General features: G+C 54.3%; 4 protein-coding genes across 4 annotated transcripts; 1 reads left to right on the top strand and 3 right to left on the bottom strand.

Annotated features, from left to right (window-relative positions):
* Positions 1-1,601: 1,601 nt before the first annotated feature.
* EXG1-1 (Glucan 1,3-beta-glucosidase) lies at positions 1,602-6,452 on the bottom strand (the record flags this gene model as incomplete). Its single annotated transcript, XM_032026799.1, has 9 exons — positions 1,602-2,880; positions 2,961-3,382; positions 3,468-4,034; positions 4,102-4,745; positions 4,828-4,896; positions 4,964-5,123; positions 5,177-5,290; positions 5,383-6,284; positions 6,350-6,452. 9 exons carry the CDS (start codon positions 6,450-6,452, stop codon positions 1,602-1,604), a joined length of 4,260 nt encoding a protein of 1,419 aa, XP_031876758.1.
* Positions 6,453-7,654: 1,202 nt separating this feature from the next.
* Positions 7,655-8,629, bottom strand: CGGC5_v017342 (uncharacterized protein; the record flags this gene model as incomplete). Its single annotated transcript, XM_032026798.1, has 1 exon — positions 7,655-8,629. The coding sequence occupies one exon, from the start codon at positions 8,627-8,629 to the stop codon at positions 7,655-7,657; it is 975 nt and encodes a 324-aa protein (XP_031876759.1).
* A 382-nt stretch (positions 8,630-9,011) lies between these two features.
* On the bottom strand, positions 9,012-9,494 carry CGGC5_v017341 (uncharacterized protein; the record flags this gene model as incomplete). Its single annotated transcript, XM_032026797.1, has 1 exon — positions 9,012-9,494. The coding sequence occupies one exon, from the start codon at positions 9,492-9,494 to the stop codon at positions 9,012-9,014; it is 483 nt and encodes a 160-aa protein (XP_031876760.1).
* An 868-nt stretch (positions 9,495-10,362) lies between these two features.
* CGGC5_v017340 (WSC domain-containing protein) lies at positions 10,363-11,658 on the top strand (the record flags this gene model as incomplete). The annotated part of the gene is made up of 1 exon (XM_032026796.1): positions 10,363-11,658. The coding sequence occupies one exon, from the start codon at positions 10,363-10,365 to the stop codon at positions 11,656-11,658; it is 1,296 nt and encodes a 431-aa protein (XP_031876761.1).
* Between the last annotated feature and the right edge of the window lie 10,273 nt (positions 11,659-21,931).

The raw sequence follows: 21,931 nt of genomic DNA, 5'->3' as shown, positions 1-21,931 counted from the left end.
TCTCCTGACCTTGCTCTCACCCTGGAATTATGCAAAATAAGTGCTGTGAGATCGAGGATTTTGGTGGCAGTGGCTAGAAGACTGGTCAAGGCAGTGACTATAAGACTGGTGAAGAAAGGTCGGATAGAGTGATACTTGGTGGCTAGCAACGTTCTCTCTCTGATGATTCCTAACTAAATATCGATGAACTAAAAGCCTAAGAAGACATCTGAGAGTATCTTTGGTCCTGTGTAGTAAAGACTCTCCAGCTGTACAGCGTACGCTAGGGTAAAGATGATTGAAGAAGAAACAGGTAAGGCATCTGAGAGCCTGGAATGTTTCGCCGCTTCTACAAAAGCGGTGACAGCCTCGAATATGTATTCCGAGGAGAAAACCCAAGAGTGATCCTAGGCTAAGAGTGGAGGAAGTAGCTGCGTTGATGAACATACGAGGCTGTTTGAACAGGGGCGGTAACAGCGAAGAAAACGAAAGTAGGGCAGCGCACAAAGCGCACAGTATGTCGAAATGCCCATTCATATTGCAAAAAGGGCCGATGAAGATTTGAATGGGGCAAGAGAATGAATGAGAAACAGTCAGTATCATGAGCGGCAGCTGTGTGGACGTACTTTAACAGACAGCAAGGCTTTAGGTTTTGGTCTGTTCCAACATGAAGCTTCATAGTCGTTGCCCGGGAAGAGGCGTGGCATCAGGGGAGCAGTCTACGGAAGGCAAAACAAGCTATTCCTCAATTTCCACCATTCCGCCAAGCAAGCAACTCTCTGGATGTGGTAGTGGGAGATGAACGACAGTTGCCAATGGTTGGCCAAGTCGTCGACAGTGACGGTACTAGGTTGGCGTTGGCTTCAACGTGGCTGGTCCTTTCACATCCATGAACCCTTGGGCATATGCGACGGGCCTTTTGGTGGTATCCGCATGCAGGGGCCAGGTTTCCCTCCAAGAAAATGGCTCTGCAGTCATGTCTCGCAATGATTACATCTCAGCGTATTGGTGTACAACGCCAAGCACCCCTCGGTGCATTTATCCACCCACCTGGCATCTGCTGTATACCAAGTTGGGTGTCCAGGGCTGACAATGCTGTGGTATGTCTAGGAGGGGGGGGTGAACAAAGGAAGCGTCTGGTCTGGATTCACGTTGCCAACACGATGAGGTACGTCGTGTACACACGCCCTGCTCCGATTATCAGAGCGCCGTTGGCGTGCCTGGGGGACTAGGGATCAAGAATAGCTTCTTTGTGGACTCAATACAAGAGGAAGGGTGTCTTTTCCGATGATCTGCGCTATTGTCGTATTGCAGGGATATCGTGTCCAGATACATTGGTCCGGAGACATCCATATGACAAACATCATGTCGATGGCTATCCCGCGATTGGTCGCAGGTCTCTCCTGGAAATAAATGCCATTCAAGATTAGATTGTTCTAACAATAGGTCGGATGGCGGACACCGGCAGTGCTGGAGGCGGAATCATCATCTAAACCGCGAGACCTTGTTAAAGCCGGCATCGGCTGTTGTACACGAAAAGAAAAAGGAGACAAAATGAGAACAGATGGAGTTTTATGTCAAGAGATACCATACCACCCAGGAGGCAGTCGTCGTCATCTCCACTACGAACGCGCGCGGCACACGTTCCTAACGGTTTGGATGCGCCCCAGGTCCGTCCTGATCCTGGGCGGCAGCTTTTCCAACTGCGACTTGGGCATGCCGCGGCGGGCGGCGGCGGCTTCGCGGAAGGGCTGGCGCGAGAGGCCGCCGCCGAGGAAGAAGCCCATCATGGTCATCAGGGCGTTCTTTGAATCGTCGACGAGCTCGTACAGCGTCAGGGCGGCGGTGGCGGCCTCGCCCACGACGCGGAGGGCGACGGCGATGGCGACGCGGCCCAGGCTGCTGGCCACCTGTCCGGCCGCGGGGATCATCATGAGGACCATGTTGAGCCAGAAGAGGATGTTCTGCTTGCGCTCGCGCTCAATGATCTCCTCGCCCGCCTTGGCGATCTGGCGCATGTTGTCGACGGCGTCGGTCAGGAGCATGGCCGGCAGGGCCGCGGTGGCCAGCATGTCGGTGGAGCTGGCCTCGTACAGGTTCCACTGGGCGAACCCGAGGGACACGGTGGCGCGGTCGTAGATGTTCTTGAACGTGTCGTAAGACTTGCTGACGCTGTCCTTGGGGTCGTCCATGGCCGCGCCCGGCTTCATCGTCGGGAAGTTGTGCCAGTAGACGGATGACTTCTTGAAGCACTCGGTCGAGGTGTCCGGCGACGTCCTGTCGCCTGCGACGCCTTCGCAGCCCTTTCCAAAGTACGCAAGCCGCTCCCCAATGTTGACCCAGTCCTGCGGGATGCCGTACGCGGCCATCAGGCCCTCCCAGAAGCCCTGCTCGTTCTTGAGCGTGTAGGTCGTCTCGACGGGGACCGGCAGCTGCTCGCGTAAGTTGTTTGATATGGACGCAGGGCAGTCGACGGTAGTTGTCTTCTTGGTGGTGCCGGGCTTGCAGTCGGTGGAAAAGTCGCACATGGGGTTCGTGCACGCCGCATGATTCTGGCAACCTCTGCAGCAGATGACGGTCCGAGTCTCGGTACAGGTCCAGTTGCCCGAGGCCTGGGCCCCCTCCATGAACTTGTTGATCTGGTCTGGGACTTGTTGCAAGACTGACCTTTGATAGGCCTTGAACTTGTCGTCGTACCCGTCCCTCAAGATGCTGTTATAGTCAGAAAGGGCAGTGCCGAGGGTGTTGAGCTGCGTCTGAAGGAGGTACTTGTCGAGACAGTGTTGCGGGATGCTCGACTTGGACTTTTCGACATTCTCCAGCGTGTCGTATTTGGATGGGCAAGGTGGGAGCATTGTGCCCAGGATAACCTGGTCTGCCAGGTCGTTGTCGACATTTCCGCTGTTTACAAGTTAGCACTTGGGATGTCCGGCTTCATGGTGGGACACAAATGGACAATGTGGCGCCGCTGTGAGACTCACGATCCGGAAGAAGACAGCAGCCATGCGTTAATGACGGAGGTGAACGGATGTTCGTTGGTGTTGATGTTGTCCTTGGCCGGAATGGGATCGGACCCCTCTGCGTCAATCATGTTGGCTGACCCAATGGTATAGAGGTTATAGAACCAGATCTGTCCGCTCTCTTCCACGTGGACGAGATGCTTCTGGCAGGTTTGCGTGTCGATGCAGTCCTGCGTGTAGTCGTCGAACCAGTTATACAACCCCGCGCCAAAGATATGAACGTTGGTTGACCCTGAAATCATCAATGCCCAGGCAGCTGCGCAGTGCGGCTCCGACTCTGGGCACTCGCTGAAGTCGGGATCCCCGTTGAAGAGCCCAACCTGGTCCGTGAACGGGGCAGGCGCCTTGGGCTTTGGCAGGTAGTACGGGCTTTCTGTTTGAATCTGGTTCGACATCATTGTTAGGCCTACGAGTCTCTAATGATAGAAGGAAGGGCTTGGAAGACTTGGTCCAAATGCCGGCACTTACGTTGCCCATAAACACGTCCTGTGCTTCCAAGAGGAGATACTGATAAAAAACGCAATGCTCCGACGCGGTTCCGTAGAGCCAGACAGGGCCGCCCCTGCTTTCGATCAAGATGCCACGAGCGACGTAGATATCGATCTGGGTCTGTGCCGGGCCGCTGTCAAAGTCGTGATCCGCCACCCACGCCCACACATTCTCCAGATAGCCCGACGAACCCCCAGTCATATGGAGCAACATGGACCCGGCAACGCATTTCGGATTGATAGTACCAGTGAGCTTGGGGCAGTCGGCAGCAGTCAGGCCGGTGCCCATCGCTCCGCCGATGCGGAAGTGCGAGTCCCACATGGCAGCAGAGCCCTGCAGGTCTTCGGCCATGTTCCACTCCATCAGAACTGCGCCTGGTGTAGGGCCCTTTGTGGTGAAGACGAGATCCTGGATCTCGACGCTCCCCTTTTCGCCCCAGTCCCCGACCTGCACCATAGTGTATGGGGAATCAGCGTCGCTGTAAGACTCTCCGTTGGCGACGATTTGGGCCCAACACTCGCCTACAATCACGGACCCGACCGGAATCTGACGAGTAACGGGGCTAGTTAGCACCATATAAACGAATGGAGTTGGGGAGTCAGGAAAGCCTTACTTGCAGAGTGGATTTCACAAGGTACGACCCGAAGGGGATGTACAGCGGACGACGTGTGGCAGCTGCTAACGCGAGATTAATTGATAAAGCAAAAGTGTCGTCCGTAACGCCGTCACCTTTTGCGAGGGTGCCGGCATTGATGAAGTCGCTGGCGACAAGGTTCTCATACTGGGGCTTTTGGCGCCTATAGTATGCGCCGCCCTTCATGAGCGAGCCTTCCGTTGGGTGCAGAGCCGACAGCGGCCCGCTCTGGTATGTGCCACTGGGGTTCTTCTCGTCGTAAACCTTGCCGACGACCCAGGATCGAATGACGCGGCTGCCGCCCTCGAGCTGGGCGCCATCCGTTTCGTGATCCACGGCCTTACCGACGCCGAAGACCTCGACGTTATCCAACGTAATAGTAAACTTCTCGGAGGGGGTGTTCCCGACGGGCGTGGAAACTGAGATACCCTTACTCATGCCCAGCAAGAACGAGTCCATGACGATGATGGAGCCGCCCCTGAAGTCCCCGGACATGCGGATTCCGCTTTCGGTAGTGCTCATCAGAAGACCCTTCCAGGTCCAGCCCCAGTCCCAGAGCATGTCGATTCCGGTGCGGCAGCCGACGAAGACCATGTTGATCGACGTGAACTGCTGGTTTCCACCTGTTGTGACCGGGTGTCAGTAGTGTGAATATAGGGTTAGAGCGTTTGGTCCCAGTAATTGGTCGTCCCAGTAGCCACTTACATCGAATGCCAATCTCGCCATTAAAGAAGGTCATATCGCCCATGAAACCACCACTCCCGTTTTCTGCGACTATGCTAGTGTAAGTCAAGGCGGGAAGCTAGCCCTTTTTTTTTTTTCAAAAGCCGGGAGAACTTACAGATACCCATATGGTGCTTGTCGGTAGACGGTGACTGGTAGAAGTCGACATTCTGGATGCTAGTAGCCTGGGCCACTTGCCAGTGGAGACCGGCAACGTCGTCCATGTCTGCGTCTTGGACGTCCACTATGAAATTGCGGAGCTGACGAAGAAAGTTGTTCTGTCCTTTGCCATCAGAAGCTGCCAGCCAAAATGACTAGAATGGAGACTCACCTGGTTGATGTACCACTGCTCCGCGCCTCCATTGCCGCCCGTGTACTCGTCCACAGAGATGACGCCGAGGCCGGTAAAAGACTTGGCCGCCTTGATAATAGGCCGGACATTCGCCTGCGTTCCGAGTTCCGGTTGTGGTTAGCATGCCAGTCCAATCCAAACCTAGGGTTTCATTTCATCGGGGGCAACAAGGCTCTCGAACTCACGTTTCCAATCATCTGAGTGTTGTAGTACGCAGTGATGGGCGTGCTGACGAGGTAGGTGCCCGAGGGAAAGTAGACGATGGCCGGCTTGACCGTGGAGGCGCCGCAGTTGTTGCCACAGCGGTTCTGGTCGCTCATGGCTCTGTTGATGGCCTCGGTGTCGTCCGTCTTACCGTCGCCCTTGGCGCCGTAGTCCTTGACGTTGCGGAACACCTTGTACCCGTCGTTGGCGGAACCGCCGAAGGGGACCTTGCCCGTGTGGCTGATGTCCTCCATCCAGAAGGTCGACAGAGCCCTCTTGCCGAGGCTGCCCGCAGCAGCGCCAGCCCCGGCGTCAGCCCCGGTTGGACCAAACATCTGCTCTTTGAGCTGCCTGATGTCGTCGGGAAGAGGAGGGTACTCCACGGGGACATTATGGGCATAATCTGCCTCGGCAACAATGGCGGCAGCAACGGCGATGGTCTCGTTGATGGCAAAGGCAGCGACATCATCTGCGCGGGCGCGCAAGCCGGCTGCGCCGGACCCATGCTTGGCCCAGTACGCGTTTGTGCGTGGATTGGCGAAGCGCTCCTTGTTTCGGGCGCTGGCCTCCTGCTGGGCCTTGCGGACAAGCGACCTGGCTTCCAGGACGGTCGAGTTGGCACTTGTCGAGTTGCCCGTCGTCTGGAGCTGACGCCTGTGCCGCGGCACGAAGTGTGGCACGGGCGGCGCTGGCGATGTGGGATGCAAGTCCCGTTTCAGAGGTGAGCGTTCCTCCAGTTCCCCAGAAGTCGTGCTCAAGAGGGAGACTTTGGCTTGTTCGGCTGATACCAGGACCCTCTGAAGCTCGGCGCTATCGAGGTCTGGATGGCTGGACTTCCATTGGTTGACAAAGTCATCTATGAAGGTTGAGATGTTGGCAGGACCTGGAACGAATCAAGTCAGTTCACCATCAAAGGTACTACCAGATGCGGGAGGAGGGAGGGTGTACTTGTGCCGACCGCCACAGGCTGGGAGGTAGGGCCAGCCAGTGGCGAAGAGCTTGCGCCCAGAGCTGCTACCAGCAGCCATAAACAGGAAGACTTAACGAACATGGTGATCAGATGACCTTTTTTTTTTTCTGAGAGAGTGTGTGTGTAAGGGAGAGGACGGCGGCGGTCGCCAAAGTCAAACGAAAAGAGTGAGTTGATGCCAAAGCGCTGGAGGAACAAACTGAGGGAGACGAGACGGGAGAATTAAGCGTCCAGCGTCCACGGGATAAAAGGCCTCGAGATAGACAGCTGTAAGCTTACCGCTCAGTAACTCGTATCTACTCTGTAGATGCATATTGCAGTCAATGGGTGTAAGTGATAGCCGGGGTAGGTTCCTGCATTCATGCATACCGCGTGCGGCCGCGTGGGTATCCTCGTAAGGAACTTATGATATGCTAAGCGCGGGCACTCCTCCGTGCTAGTTGCTTCGGCCCGTGAGAAGTCTCCACAAAGAAGGCTTATTTTTTCATTGTTTAGTGGTGACTGTATTGTACCATCTTTCAATTTCACAAGAGATGAAAATGAGATAAGCTCAGATCCCTGGGAGCGGCCCCCTCTATCCATACTCGTGCCCGCCCCACCAAACACGGTTAACCACCTACCTTATTAGGTGGTGCGGCTGGATTAGGCCCCCACAGGCGTGCTTACATGGTACATACCTGAAGTAGGGGACTTTTGGGGGTCGCGCGGAGACACTTCCTCATCTAGAAGCAGCGCAACCACCCAACAACAATCAGGCTATTCACAAGGCAGCCATCATCTAGCATCGTGAATGGGATGCCAGTTTGGGCTCCTCGTACAGCCCTTCGTGGGCCCCACCTTCAGCCCTGCTCCAGGCACCCGAGCTCACAACTCCAAAGCGGTTCGGTCAGAGCCCCGCCTTCCCGCGTGGGGCCCGGGTGCGCACGAGCTCATTTCCGGCACGGACACCGTTCACGTCAACCTCCTTACTAAATAGGCTAGAGTGAGTGGCCTCAAACTAGTTCTGTAATACCGGGTGCTTGACATGGAAGTATTGTAGGTTTTTGTTCGGGGGGCCAACGAACGACGAATAATTACGGGATTTTGCTTCCCTTTCGGCTGTGCGGCTCGGAGCGACGGCCCGTCTAACTATCGTTACCGTCGACTCGTTGCAGTTGTCATATCTATGCCTGAGAAAATAAGTACAGAGTCGTATTAAGCCTAAGAGTGCTATCTACTAAGTATATCGAAAGTTTCAGGGGCATATTGATAACGCAACAGGGAGAACATGGTTGATGGGGCGATCAAATGCAAACGGCGTTCTCAATCTTCGTTCCTCCTTGCTCATAACATTCCATCACAACCTGGTGGTCCCTCGCCTGCTTGCCTTGGGCCGCGCCGGCAAACGTGTCCGTCAGTCGGTCCGCTCGGACCTGTTTCATCTGGTCCTCGACGTTAGGGATGGCGGCCTGGTTTGCGGTGATGGTCTCGGGGGTCAGGATTTTCTCAATGTCTCGGTCCTGGCCGTCGACCCACTCCTGGTAGCCCATCGGCGCTGTCTTGACGTCAATGCCTGGGATATGGGCCACGAAGTCCTTCTTGATCCAGTAGTCGTGGTCGGCCGTGCGTGCTGCCAACACCGAGGTGCGGCTCTCCTCGACCCGATCAAAGAGGAACTTGACGTCGGGACTGTCGAAGGTCGCTTGGGGGAGCGTACTTTTGACGTAGGCCATCCGATCGAAGATGGAATTCAGCGACCCGTCGTAGCCCCTCTTCTTGCCGAGAACCACGCCGTCCTTGATGATATCGTCCCCATAATACGCAGGGAGAGCGCCGTCCTTGAAGAGGCGGTAGGGCGGGTTGCGACCATCGGCAGCATCGTACTTGATAATGTTTTCCGCCGTTTTCTTCATGTCAAAGTCGAGCTTTTCTTCGTCCCACTTGACGCCATCAACGAAGAGCTGGTTCTTATAGTTCTTGCCCTTGTTGCTATCGATGTGCCCGATGAACTCGCCGAGAGTGCAGACCGTCCTGGCCGGTTGTTTTGGTTTGCAGTGAAGATATTTGGGCTTATTGTTGCCCGGGTCCTCACAGGGCAGCTCCTCCCTAGTGGGCCACTTTGCACACTTTACGCCTACTGTTCGCTGGTCCTCCGGTAAAAGCTGGTCGATTCGGTATGCATAGAAGAAGAGGATCTTCTCATATGCTGCTCGTCTACCGGCGCCCAAGGCTCCGGGAACGAGCCAGAGCAGGCTGAGGATGAAGACGGGAAACCGCATGATGAGGGACTGCTGTGAAGAAAACGTGGCGACCAGGAAACGAAGGTGCTAATGAAGGAGTGTATGAAGAAACGAATGCGTAAATAGGCTGAAGGAGCAACAGCGTCACCTCTACTGTCCCCGTTGTCCCGTTCGGTTATGATTCTTGAACGTTGAGATTTTCGGCCATCTACAACGGCAGTATGAACATGTTATGGATGCAAGGAATGACAAGAGATGTTGGACCATGAGATGGAAAATAAAATGAGATGGGAAATGAGATGGAACAAAGTAACAAGGTGATCCACCGGTCAGCGTAGGGCCTGATTTTGCCATATCCAGTATCTCATATCCGTACCTGCGTCAATATAGACCGTAGGGTGTGGGCCAAACAGGTGACCGCTCACAAGGCTTGCACCCCGGTCCCTTGGTCAGCCTCTGCCTGACCATGAGGGGGCGCATCTGGAAACGGCTCGTCAGCCTCCGATGAGCCGTCTGACGCCCACCCCATCGTCCTGTCCCAAGCCCGCGATATCTCCTCAAAGTTATCCGCTCCAACTTCAGGGATGTCGACGTCTGGCCAAGGGCTGATGATCTTTGTGCGGAATGGCGCCGGGGGGCACGGGGTGTACCAGACCTCCAGCTGAGAGATCCAATCCTGCAACAAGAGCGCCTTTTTCCTTTCCGGCCATGAGCCTGGCGTAGGATGTATCTCCAGGTGCTCGAGAGTCGCGATGTCCCTCACGGCACCACTAGTGTTCCAGAAGAAGGCTTCCGAGTCCCTGGACTCGAGCGCCAGGTACTTGATGGGTGCATCCTTGGCACTCGACCAGATAGTAATGTCGAAGGCGGTCATGCAGACGGTATCGATGTCGTAGTTCACCATGGCGCGCGACGCCGATGATCCACTGCGGCCGCAACGAGCCTCCTGGGTATAATGGCCTCGGAGATGCGACCTCGATTCCGCGCAGGCCTGTAGAACGGCTGGTGGGCTTGATTGCGCATGGAGGTACTCGCATTTTCCAATAAGCACGTGCCGGGGCTCCATGCTCAGTTCCCAGATGCGTTGGCGCAGCTCGAGAGGCAGCCGGGAAAACGGACCGAATGATGCCATTGAAATTGTCTGTCAACCTAGAGAGACCGAAGTGGCAGGAGACAAGAATAGATGCCTGGTTGAGTGGATATTCGGTAAGGTAGATGGAATGTGATTGAAGCAAGGAGATAAAGGGACACAAAAGAATTCGACCAACTACTACGATATTTATATATCCGTCTTTAGATGTGGATCAGTTGCTGTTGGTTTAGGAGGGGTAATCATACCCTAGGGTAGCTTTTACCGGGTGTTATATTATGTAATATCTACTAAGCTTATTTTTGTGGCCTTATCAAGGAATTGATCCGACACTTACATGGTTAAAGCACGTCGTATGACTTCCAATGAAATCCCACCCATCACACCCATGCCGATGATGAGATTTGGCCGAGGGAGACGAAGCCCTTTTGGCTGACCCCCCTGACAACTGACAGAGGAGAAGCCGGTTCTGGTTCTATTCCGGGTTGTGGACTCATGGGCTAATCTAATGGCGTCGTGACTCGACACCATCTGGCTGGTATTAGGATGTGCTTCGGCCCTCTTCTTCGCCGCCTTGTTGTCGTGTGTCCGCGCCTGTCAACCTCACGCTCATCCCATAGCGGACCATCATTCGTTTGTCCATCCCTCCTCCACTTGGCCTCCAAGTTGCAAGCTCAGCATCATGATTCTCTCTTCGCTCGCGTCGGCAGCCCTCTGGCTTGCCATGATGCCCCGGGAAGCCGGGGCGTCGGCAGTGCACCTGGGAAAGCGAGGCGAGACGCCTCAGGCCAATGTGCTGGCCGACACCATCAAGTCGTGCAGCTACTGGTATGACAACTACGAAGGCGAGAGCTGCGTCGTGGTTCGGGATTACATGTTTGCCATCTCCCCCGAGACATTCAGCCGCTGGAACCCGTCGGTCGGTCTCGACTGCAGCAACTGGCAAGACTGGACCTCGTACTGCATCCAGGTCGCCAGCGAAGAGCCTCCCAAAACCACCACCACCACGGCGAGCACAACGACGACTGTGCCCGCGCAGTCTCAGACGCCCACGGCCGTGCTGACGGGATGGAACCCAATGGGCTGCTTCATCGACGACCACACGTTGGCCACCGAGTCGACGAAGGCTGGCGGCAGCAGCCTCACTGTGGACAAGTGCCAGGCCGCGTGCTGGAGCGAGGGCTTCCGCTACGCCGGCGTCAAGTCGGGGACCGAGTGCTGGTGCGGCTCTTTTGTGGGCGGCGACTGGGCCGCAAACCAAACCTCGTGCAACGTGCCCTGCCCCGGCGACGCGAAACAGACGTGCGGCGGCAAGGCGCTGCTGCTCGTGTTTGAGGCTCAGGTCAAGACGAATCCTCTGCCGCCCATCAGCATCCCATCGACCACCTCCCGCACAACTGCTATTACATCCTCGTCCGTCTCGCTCACTTCGTCAACGTCGACACCATCGAGCACTGCACTTCCACCCATCTCCTCTCTCCCAGCCTGCGGGCAAACATGTTTCTTGAATATGATCAACACATACTCATCCCTTGGATGCTCCACCCCCGATCCGGCATGTCTGTGCCGCAATGTCAACTTCGGCTATGGCATCCGGGACTGCTCAAATGCAGTCTGTGGAGTGGCCGATGCGAGCGCAGTAATTGCATACCAAAGCAAGTACTGCGCCAGCGCACTAGCAACTGCTACGGGTGGAACGGCAACTCCAACTTCAGCTACAAAGACCACTTCCGCATCTTCCACAACCGCGATCACAAGCCTGCCAACTTGCGGTCAGACATGTTTCAACAACATGCTTGCGCAATATGAATCATTGGGATGCACATCCCCTGATCCGTCTTGCCTCTGCCGCAACGTCAACTTTGGATATGGTCTGAGAGACTGTTCTAACGGTGCTTGTGGAACGAATGTTGCTAGTACTGTTATTGCGTATGGTAGTGCCTATTGTGCTGCTGCTACTGCCACGGCGGCAGCTTGACGGGAAATGGTTTGACGGTCTAGATGAGAATTGTGAATTATAAATATTTTTGCGTTAATGATTGTTTTCGATGAGAAGAGAATTTCTTTGAGACGGTATTTCTCCGTCGAGGAGGGGGTTGGGGTTGGGGGGGGGGGGGGGTTTATTACCATTTTCCAAGGTCTTGCCCTTATATCTCAGAACCTGTTTCCACGCTGTGATTCCTTCGTGTTCGAGAACGTAAAGCTTGACGTCGAGTATGGTTTCGCCATAGGCGCGAAACACCTTGCCGTCGTAGCTGACCTGGCTCCCTCCCGGGTACGCGAGCTGCCTCGACAGTCTCAGGCAATGGTCAGAATCCTGCAATATAGCTAATCAGTTTCGTGATGACCGTAGAGAATGAAGCAATCTTAAAATTGCAGACGAATAAATTATTAAAATCAAATGATAGATCTACTATAGCGAAGACGATATAGGAGTGAAAAGCCTGCCTGTGCGACTGCAGATAAATAAAGTCAGAGGAGAACAGTGAGATTAGGAGATCAACAGTAAAGGGCAGCTGGTTGCATTTCTAAAGCCCTCATAGGACGTAAAGGATGAGCAGACTTAGAGAGAGAAGGGGGGGACGCAGAGACCTGGAGGAGGCCAACAGTTAGGCCGCCCTTCACGCATGGCCCCGCCTTGAAGGACGTCAAGCATGATGATGAGACTGGGGGCAACGCGAAAATAGCAATAAGGCGATGCTAAAAGGTCTGGGGAGGAAGAAGGCGGGGGTGTGAGAGAAGGATGATTTTGTCGGGGCGGGTGGGCGAATTGAAGTAGTTACAAACGGCAGACTGTACAGCGTCGAAGCAGCGGCGGCGTAACCCGGCACCGTTTTGTCTGATAAGTTAGCCGGGATCCTGCTCTTCTAGATAACCCTGCCCTCATTGGCTTATCTATGGGAGAGCGGACGGGATCCCGAGTTTTCCAATGGGTATGGTCGTATGTGACAGCCAGTCCAAAGTGAGATATTATGAAGGGTTTGACTAGTACTGCTGGCCGAAGTATCCTGCGAATTTCTCTCGCGCCGCCTGGAGAGCAAACGGCGGGTCTTGGAGGGGATGTGTCACATACGATAGCGCAGCTTCATCGAAAGTCTGTAATTGCATCATCTTTCATACGCGCTGATTTGTCCGCCTATGATCATGCTGTCGCTCTTTGCCGGTTTGGCACATGCAACCACGACGAAGTCGACGACTGGCTGTGAATCATAGTCGGCATGCTCTCGAAAGGCATCACAGCCGAGCACCTGCTTCGCTTCCTCTTCCAGCATGTGATCGTCCAAGTAATCTGCGGTTCCTCATGAGTGTGACAGGATTGGCACAACGATGGACCATTTTGGGTGGTTTGCCGGCGTGTAGCTGTCAAGATGGAGAGAGAGTCGGTGAGACGTCCACAAGCTAAAAAGCAAGGCCGTACTCGTCAATGTGTCACATGAATCCATCTCTTGCATTGATAGCTGATGGTAGAGGCCATGAGCAACGATATTGAAGTTGAGAACTTTGATGGTGGGTTAAGCTGTCGTGTTTGAGGCCATGATTCAATGAAACAGAACCGATGAGGCCTATTGTTTTGGGGCTTTCACCGTAGGTTTCAGACTGATGAACCATGTCGCCGGTACAGCGCCGCGATGGGATACAAAGGAATCCATCTTGGCCATCGACGACAAACTCGAAACCTCGCGTCAAGGCCTCACATGGTGAGTAGAGTCTCCGGTACGTCACTCAACTCACAGCCATGCGGGCCGAGGTCTAACAAGAAGATATCTATTCGGCTTTCCCGATCAGAGAGTGTCACAAGGTACACATCCATGGTCGACCGGAAAGCGTCGCGATGCAATCCAAGGCCATGGAGACTGCGCAAATGAAGATCGGACGTGCATACAGACCGGCCCTATAACACATCTTGGCAAAGGCGTCGGCACGAATGGCTCAAGTCCGAGCTAACCATGCACCAAATGGGTATGACAAAAGGGAATCAAAACGGGTTGCGAAAGATGCCAGGCAACCCAATCGAAACCCCAAGTGGTCTCTTCATCCTGCAAATTCAAGCGCGACTCCTACTTTCTGAAGTTCCTCACATTCTTCATGGCCTTGGGACGTTCTACTGCCGATGATCCGTTGACGGCTATTTTGGAAGCCATACTTCCAATTTCGTCTCTTGCGAAAGGATCCCCGTGGACCTCCATCACAAAGTAAAGCAGTGTGGCTCACACTGTCGATGATAGAATCCTCCGGGATACAAACATCTTGTTCTTGGATGACAAGCTTGGAGCCACGGAAAAGCGGGACGCACCGAGCCGCCTTCGGGGTGGATGCGAGGAACGCTGTCCCGAAGGGCGGAGGTTGGAGTGTTGAAGTGCTTCATGAACTAAGACTGCTGCATCGCGCTGCTCGTATCTGCTGAAGCATTCTTAGAAATCCTTACCCTGAGACAGGAGTAGCGGATGTAGTCTGTGGGTAAGAGTAGTTGACCATATCTGACATTCGTTGCCGTTCCGTTGTACAGGGTGACTTGTGTGTCGAGTTGCATGTGGGCGAAGTTGCTCCCTGTCTTGCGGATCGGAAATGTCCACGCCAGTAACTCCCAGGACTCTTGCGGCTCGTCCACAAAAGATCCCACGCCAGAGTAAATGCGATCATGGCTTTATTGGATGCGAGAAATCCTTTGGAAAACCTGGCAGGGTCGATGGAGCGCAGCGCTGCGAGTCTGCTGATCTGTTCGCGTTTCTTAGGGTGATTCGTCTGCTTCGCCAGGCCGGCCGATCAGCTGCTTCTCCACGACCAAGGCACTTCAGCCTCATGCATGTCAAAGAGATGCAGTGGCCGTGGGACGGTGTTTTTGAGGTTTGAAAACTCATTGAATAAGATTGCACGCTGCGAACTCCCATGCCGCAATTGTCGCAATGCAGGACCTTCAGGATCTCCAAGGTGAAGGCGTACTTTGGTCGATCTATGCCGTATGAAGAGCGCGCAAGTGGGCATAGAGCTATTCGAGTTCCGACAGTAGTCGCAAAATGTTCTGCACATGGCGTACGCGATGCGGCGGGTCTCCTGGGTCTCTCGCTTCAGACCAAGCCATCCTGGCCCTCGAATATTCCCCCGTGAGAGTCATACGGCAGTCAACAAGGTGCGCCTCCAGGCGGCAAACTGCGGAAGAAAAGTTAGAAGGGAAGAATGATTCAGAGGGTTCATTGGGTGACTGGGCAACCACAATGGTCCTGATCTCCTCGTTCTCGGGGCTGCGCGATTTTGTTATCGATTGGGTGTTCGAAGAAAGATACGTTCTTGAGAATGGCGATGGAACTTTTGGAGTCAAGGACGGCAAGCAACTTGCTCCCGTCGATAGAAGCACACCGGGGGCAATGTATGATCTACTTCTGCCGAATCAATCCGGAGTCTGCGGGTCTGCATAGGTCTGGATTGAGTACTTCTATGCTTCCTTGTTAGAAGCGGCCGTCTGTCACTTGAGAAAATTGCTACTAACCGTCATCTCCATCATGTTCTGCACCGTCATTGTCGCTAGGACCCTCTGCCGTGCTGTCTTCATCGAGATTTCCAGCCGCATTCATGATGTTTGAGGCAAAGGAGCGGTGGTTCACGTTCATGCTGTCCATATCGTCGTCGCGTTTGTCTGCGTTGTTATATGCAGGTGACTTGTTGCGGAGCGCTCGCAGCACAGAATCGGAAGCTCTCGCCCGTGGCTCCAAATCAGCAGGCGCCGGAAGCTGAGACGAGGTGGCTGGCTCCCTCCAAAGGTTCATCCATGATCGGCCATTGTGATACTTAGACCAAGACTCCAGCTCTGCAGCCGGAGGAGTTTACTTAACAGCTGCAGGAGGCAGCTTACCTGTTTGGTGAGCGGAGTTCATTTTACCTCCAAGTCAGAAGATGTGGAGGGCACAAACGAAATCAAAAAAAAAAAAGATAAGTGCAACAGACAGTTTGAGTGTGAGCTTGAGGGTGAGGGTGGAGGTAAAAGTAAAGGAAAGGTGAAAAGAAAAGAAAAGTTCAAAAGGAAAGTGAAAGTAGAGGCAAAATTGAATGTGAACAAGGACGGCACCTAACGGAGAAGATAGAGTGCCCCTATTTGCAGCTTCCCCTTCAGCAGAAAATCAGCAAGGCTCATTCACCTATTTATGTCCTCCTACCCCCGATTCTCTTCCACAATACCATTATGCTCCTTCTCCTTCATGACCATCCATTGGCTGGCAGCTTCAACGTGGTCCTAAAAGAGCCTTCGGAGACGTGAGGGCTCGAAAAGCCATGTGCTTGCCGGGAAGATGATCTAGACAGGCAGGCTCGTCATGCTGACGCGGATTAAGCGCTGGTCTTGTGGTATGACTATCTCGCGACGTGGTTGATCATCAGAGGAATTCTCTCTGATAACAGACAGAAGACAAGTGTCCTCATGCTTGCAATTAAGGGTGGGTTCTGGCGTGCAGAGCTGGAGTTGTAGTCAGCGTACAGAGCTTAGGATATTTGCGGCCTGGGGTCTCACGACTGAAAGACACAGATATTAACAAAATGTTGTTCTGGCACATGCGAAACTATGTTGGTGACTCCAGCTGCGTCTGTAAAGGTCTGCAAAGGTCTCCGAACCGTCTTTCTTGAGCTCCAGACAGTAACTGACGTCCAGTGCCCATCAAACTTTGCGGCAGATTCTCCCATTCTCGGTTCAATATCTGACCAGCACTTCTGTTGGCGCGCCCCTATGGCCTTACCGCGTGCTCGACAGCCGTGGGACCCGAATACACGCGCAGCCTGAGAGCATCGCCGACATTGCTCTTCAGCCGAATACGGACCCTCTCGTGCAGCTCACGACACCCGACGTTAGTACTGCTCAAAACTTTCGGCGTTGTACTCGCCCTTTGCTGCTTTGGTGGAAACCGGAGTCCTCGATGTTTCAATTCCACTCGAATCTTCCGACTGTATTGAGCCTGGAACCATCGCCAAGGTGTCAATCCCAGATGTTGTCAACCATCCCAGTGTTATACAAACGTGCTTACCTCCAATGTCTCGGGCCTTGCGCAGGTTGCCATCAATAGAATCACAGCTGCTTAAGATGGCCCCAGAAACACCTCGCAAATGGTTCCTGCCTCACCCCTCCGAGCATAAGGAGACCCAGTGCGTCAAAAACGCGAAGTTACCGGAACCGAGAGCAAGTATGTCACAGACATGGCCAAGCCCCTCGAGAATAAGCAAAGTATACGGAAATCTTTCAGGAAGCCTCGTTGTGCAAACCGTTAGATACTCCTCGAGGGTCCTGCATTGCTGTCCCCCCTTAGGATCACCAAATGAACGTTGTCCTGCATGAGATGCGCCACAACGACATCCCGGACCAGGCCACCGCCGACGACGATGATGCGGGTGAAACGGACGATCAGAATTCTACTGGCACGGCTCACTGGCCTACATGATCACGCAGAAGCGAAGAAACACTCATGTCGCAGCTTAGTGTCCGCTGTGTGATTAACCACCTGTTCTTTTCAGCTCTTCGTCTTCTAATTCGGTCTTGAACACTTATTCTTTCCGATATACCAACTCCTCTCTGTTCGTCAAACTTCGGGAGAGAATATGCTCAGATGACGCAAGAAGTCCTCGGTGGCATGCGGGTTGAGTCGGAGAGATGGGTTGACGTGGACCCCAAAGCCATCGTCGACTTGGTAACTATCTCCATTCCTCCCGTTTAAGGGTCTATCTGGCAAACTGTCTAACGGTCACACTTGGCGCAGCTTTTTCGCGCATCATGTCGAGTGGGATGGCAGCGATTGAAGAAGAACTCGGATGAGCTCGGATTCTTGACCCGCTCGTGTTGAAACTCGCCCTCGTCGAGAAGGACACGAACCGCGGCGTTGAGGGCCGTACGATGTGGATGCGGCCTGGCAGATTCACCTAACGGAACGGAGAGCTTGATCAGAAGAGTGACTTTCTACGATCGTACCGGGCTGTTTGATGCAAGTCCAGGAAGCTGACATCGCGCCGCATGAAGTGCAGGGGCACCGCAGAGATCCCCGGCGAGCACAATTCCAGCGCGTTCCGAAACTCGCGCCCCCCTCCACCTCCGAACTAGAGGCTTTATATCCAGGAACATGCGACGGTCCACTGCGAGCCCTCGAGAATGCTGGCCCGAAAGGTCACCGGTAGCTTGAAGTTTCCGTAGATGCCATCCAGTCTAGGGCTCCGCGGGTTGTTCGACAGAATAGCCCCTCAAATCAGCGCGTCGTCCCGATACTTCAAGCTGCGACAATGCTTTCGCTTCCGTCGACTCGAAAGGGCAAGCTTCCGTCAAGTCTTTCGCCAGGAGTACGCCAGCCAGCGACTTCGTCACTCGGATTCCGTCTCGCCAGGTAACGTGGTCGAAGGCGCCAGCTCTGTTCGGCGATGATGGGCCGCTCCATCATCTCAAGTTGCCGGTAGCCTCAACGCTTAGGTGGACATTCTGCGGGTCAATCAGAGGGAGGAGACGGCACAACTCATTGCGAAGCTGCAGCCGTTGCCGCAGCAAATGTTGGTGGAGGTCGAACGTCATTTTGCCCCCCTCAGCCACCTCCCGCCCCTTTGCCGCTCATTGGCGCCCATTGAGCAGCTCATGACCGTTGCCTAACACCATCAGGCCCATCAGAAAGGTCAATTCGAGGCTTCTGGTTGCATGGAAACTCAGGATGGTAGCAGCGGCTACAAGGTTGTGGATAGGACGATCTTTGGTGCGGAGAGATTGAAGTTGGCTCGAATCCATTCTGATACAATCTTCATCACTTTACAACCCGAAGATTCATTCACTGATGATTATTGCGCGTCAACGGCCGACATTATGGAAAAGCATGGAGACAGCACTGTCACTGGTGACTCACAACGAAGAACTCGACGAGGCGGGCGAGGTTGCCGGTGGCGATCTTGCGCATGAGCGCGAAGAGAGTAACGTGAACATCAACTCCACCCTATCTCATGATGACGACAAGTCCGAGGTGGGCGATGGCGATCCCAGTCTGGGAGGCTGTGTCGAGTATGCCAGACTCCAGGGCCAGGGGTAGTACTCTCATCCGCTCATCTAACGCCTTACTCCCTTTCAGCTGTGTTCAGTTGGAGCGGTCAGCTGGGCCCTGCGGCGATATGAAGTCGGACCCCCCGCTGTCCAACTTGAGCCCATGGTCCTCTCACTAGAATACGCTTGCATACATGCCTCGAGACATTCCAGCCAGACGTATCCACCACAACAAAGCCCCCTTAAAATGGTTCGGTGAGCCCCGGCTTCGACCTGGCGGAATGTGCTCTCTCCCACCTAAGCTGTGGGCAATACTTCCGGCGCGGGCCGTTTTGCACTTCCACCCCCCGAACAGGCCTTTCCAACACCCCTGTTACGATGAGGCCTTTTGTTGTCTTGACTCGGCGCGTTGTGGCCCCTCAAGCTCCGCCTCCTGATGCGATTGATACTCACGTCGAGCATCAAGCCTCCTTTTCTCCCCAACCGGGCCGGGCTGTCCCTCAAGATCGAGGGCCGGTTGCTGGTCATGTGGATCAGACTGCAAGCTCTCCAGATTGATGCCCCAGCTGCACAAGGCGTGGAGACTATGATGGCGATCACGACAATCACTACCATCAAGGACGCTTCCACCGGCACTGGCGGTCCCAAGTCTGCAGCTCGCAAGCCTCCCTCAAGGCTTCCAAGGTCACGGCTAGCAGATTTTCTTTGATTTTTTGCCGCTCGGGATACGCGATCTGGACTTCGAAATGCCTGCGCCAGCACTTCAAGTTTCTTGCTACTCTCCCAATATCTGCACCTGAGTATCCGAGCACGACTTATCTTGACTTCTGCTTCTACTCTGCCGCAAGTCTTGACGGTGTCCGTAGCATCGTGCCGTGTCAGGGATACGAATGCATCGAGAACCGCCAGTCTTGCGTCACTCAGATTCCTTTGAGCCGCTGAAAATTTCTTCTTGTCGCGGGCAGGCGACAAATCGTTTGGTCCAGCTTCAGGGCCGGGTCCGGGTGTCCTGTTGCTCGGTGCCGGTTGTCGTAGGTGACTCCACCGTTTTGGGATAGTTTGTCTCCCCCTCCCGCTCCAAGTAGGCCACGGTGTTGTTGTCGATCATCTGCATCATCTCCCCCGGCACATATTTTGGTGCCTTTCGGATGCTGGCTTGGTGCTGTATATCAGGAAGGCCTCTTGAATGACGGCGCTCGGCTTCGAATTGTGGCGATGGTATTCGTCATCAACACCATTTGGTCTGTGTTGCAAACTTTGGTCACAGCCAGACTGGCGGTAGGTTTGTTGAGCGAGTATTCGCGCCACAACGAGGGACGCAGCAAATTTATGATGCACACCCTCAGCGACGGCCTGTGCAAGCATGCAGAGTGCGTAGCAAATACCGAAAGAGACTCCTCCATGAAGATGTTCCACACGGGGCCGATCTGCTCTTCGCCTTTATGCCATCAAACGAGTGCCTGCACGGCATCTAACTCCTCGTCTAGTCGTGTTGCTTCACCACCGAAGTACCTCGCGGTCCAGGAAAACGCATCTGGTTAATGAACGGATCGCAGGGAGGGCTTCGGTTTCGGCTCTCTCCTCAATTTCCCATTCGGCATGATGAGGACAGATTGGGTGGTAGTGGGCGTCGTTCTTTTTCTTTGTCTCCGACGTGTTTGTGCAGACGGAACAGCTGGACGCCGGAAAACGCCAATACGACGAAGGTGGGATGACTGGTTTGTCGTGGGACAGACAAGTACCCATAATGTGAGGTTCCAGCCATGGCTGCCATGGCTGCCATGGCTTGTCGAGTGAAAGCCTTTCCTCCAGCTGAGCCGCCTGCGGATGGACCATTTTGTCCAGGAAAGGCGACGACGGGACGTTGTGACACTGCTGCACTGCTGTGACTGGACGGGACCGTGGTACCTTGCACACCATCGCGGTGGGTAGCCGCCAGCTTGTGGATACCTACCGATTTCAGGGCTAAGATCGGGAGGTACCTTCTGTAAATACAGCGGTGTGCACTCAACCAGGTAGAATCAGCAGTATGGTCAGAAAGCATTCACCCCGGCGCATACCGTTAGCAGATAGTACCAGAGCATGCTACTGCTCGGGCCGGATCTTAATGATACGGCACCGAGGTTGGATTTGGGTTGGCATGGCGCACCATCAAATTACCGGTTGGTGATTCAGTGTTCCCACCATATGTTTTGATCCACATTACATAAGCCATCGTCGCCGTCCGTCCCCTCTTGCGAATTACACGTCGCCCGAAGCATGCGTGCGGATAATGAACAGATTTGACGATTTTGGAAGCACTGTATGAGGAGCAAGCCCAGGTAGTATTCCTTGCTGTTGGAATGGTGATTGATGGCATCCACGGGGGGAGGGGGGATCGTTTTCGTGTGCAACCAGGATGACATGAGTAGCGGGTCCAAGTCCCTCCCTTCATCAGGGGGCTCAGGTAAGTACGTACCTCCGACCAAAACCACCAAAGTCCAACCAGACTCATCGCCCACGATGAAACCGCACGCTTCCCTTCCAGGTCCGTTTGAATGGGATAAGCAACACCACAGAAAGAGTATTTGTGCGACAGGGCAACCATCTTCTGTGTCGCTGCGGGGCAAATTGACGATGCTCTATCTAACCGCCCCCTCTAAAATGCCCAGGCGGCCAATCCGCCAACCAGTTCCGCTGGCGAGCGATGCGCCCACAGGTCTGTTGATTTGTCCCGTGGAGGCCTGTGATGTCGCGCGCTCATGTCGATTGGCTTACCGGAGAAGAAAGGCGGAGCTTTCATATTTTTGATTGGCACGGACTGCAGAGGCAGGTTGGCTGGACTGGACGCGATCGGAGAACACCGAAATATTGACGGGAAGATGGTGCACGATGTCTGCCCGCCCTTCACCGATCCTGACCGAGACTGGCGGTGGGTCTACAGTGAATCACCGAGATTCCATCTGGGGACGCAGGTACCTACCTGTAGTGTACCTTAAGGTACCCACTGAAGGTAGTGACGATGAAAGGCAGTCGCGTGAGATGTTCCGGCGCCTACATATGATGCAAGTTCCTCACCACAAATTGTGCAGCTCCTGCCCTCTCCTGCATTCCATTAGCTGAGGAACCCCCCTCCCGACGACGACGCTTTCCCTTTCGATCGAAGAGTCACTGGCGACGCCAGCGCTAGCACAAAAACCACGACTGTCATCGCAAATATCACTAGGTAGTGAGAGCCAGCTCTCCGACCAGGCTCGGCCCTCTGGCGCTCCGCTTTCCAAAGAGTCGG

This window comes from Colletotrichum fructicola (genome assembly GCF_000319635.2).
Source record: "Colletotrichum fructicola Nara gc5 chromosome Unknown KSG_Nara_v1_contig12, whole genome shotgun sequence".
Classification (NCBI taxonomy): Eukaryota; Fungi; Ascomycota; class Sordariomycetes; order Glomerellales; family Glomerellaceae; genus Colletotrichum; species Colletotrichum fructicola.
Note: the sequence above shows the minus strand (reverse complement) of the source record. Positions and strands in the feature narration are given on the sequence as shown.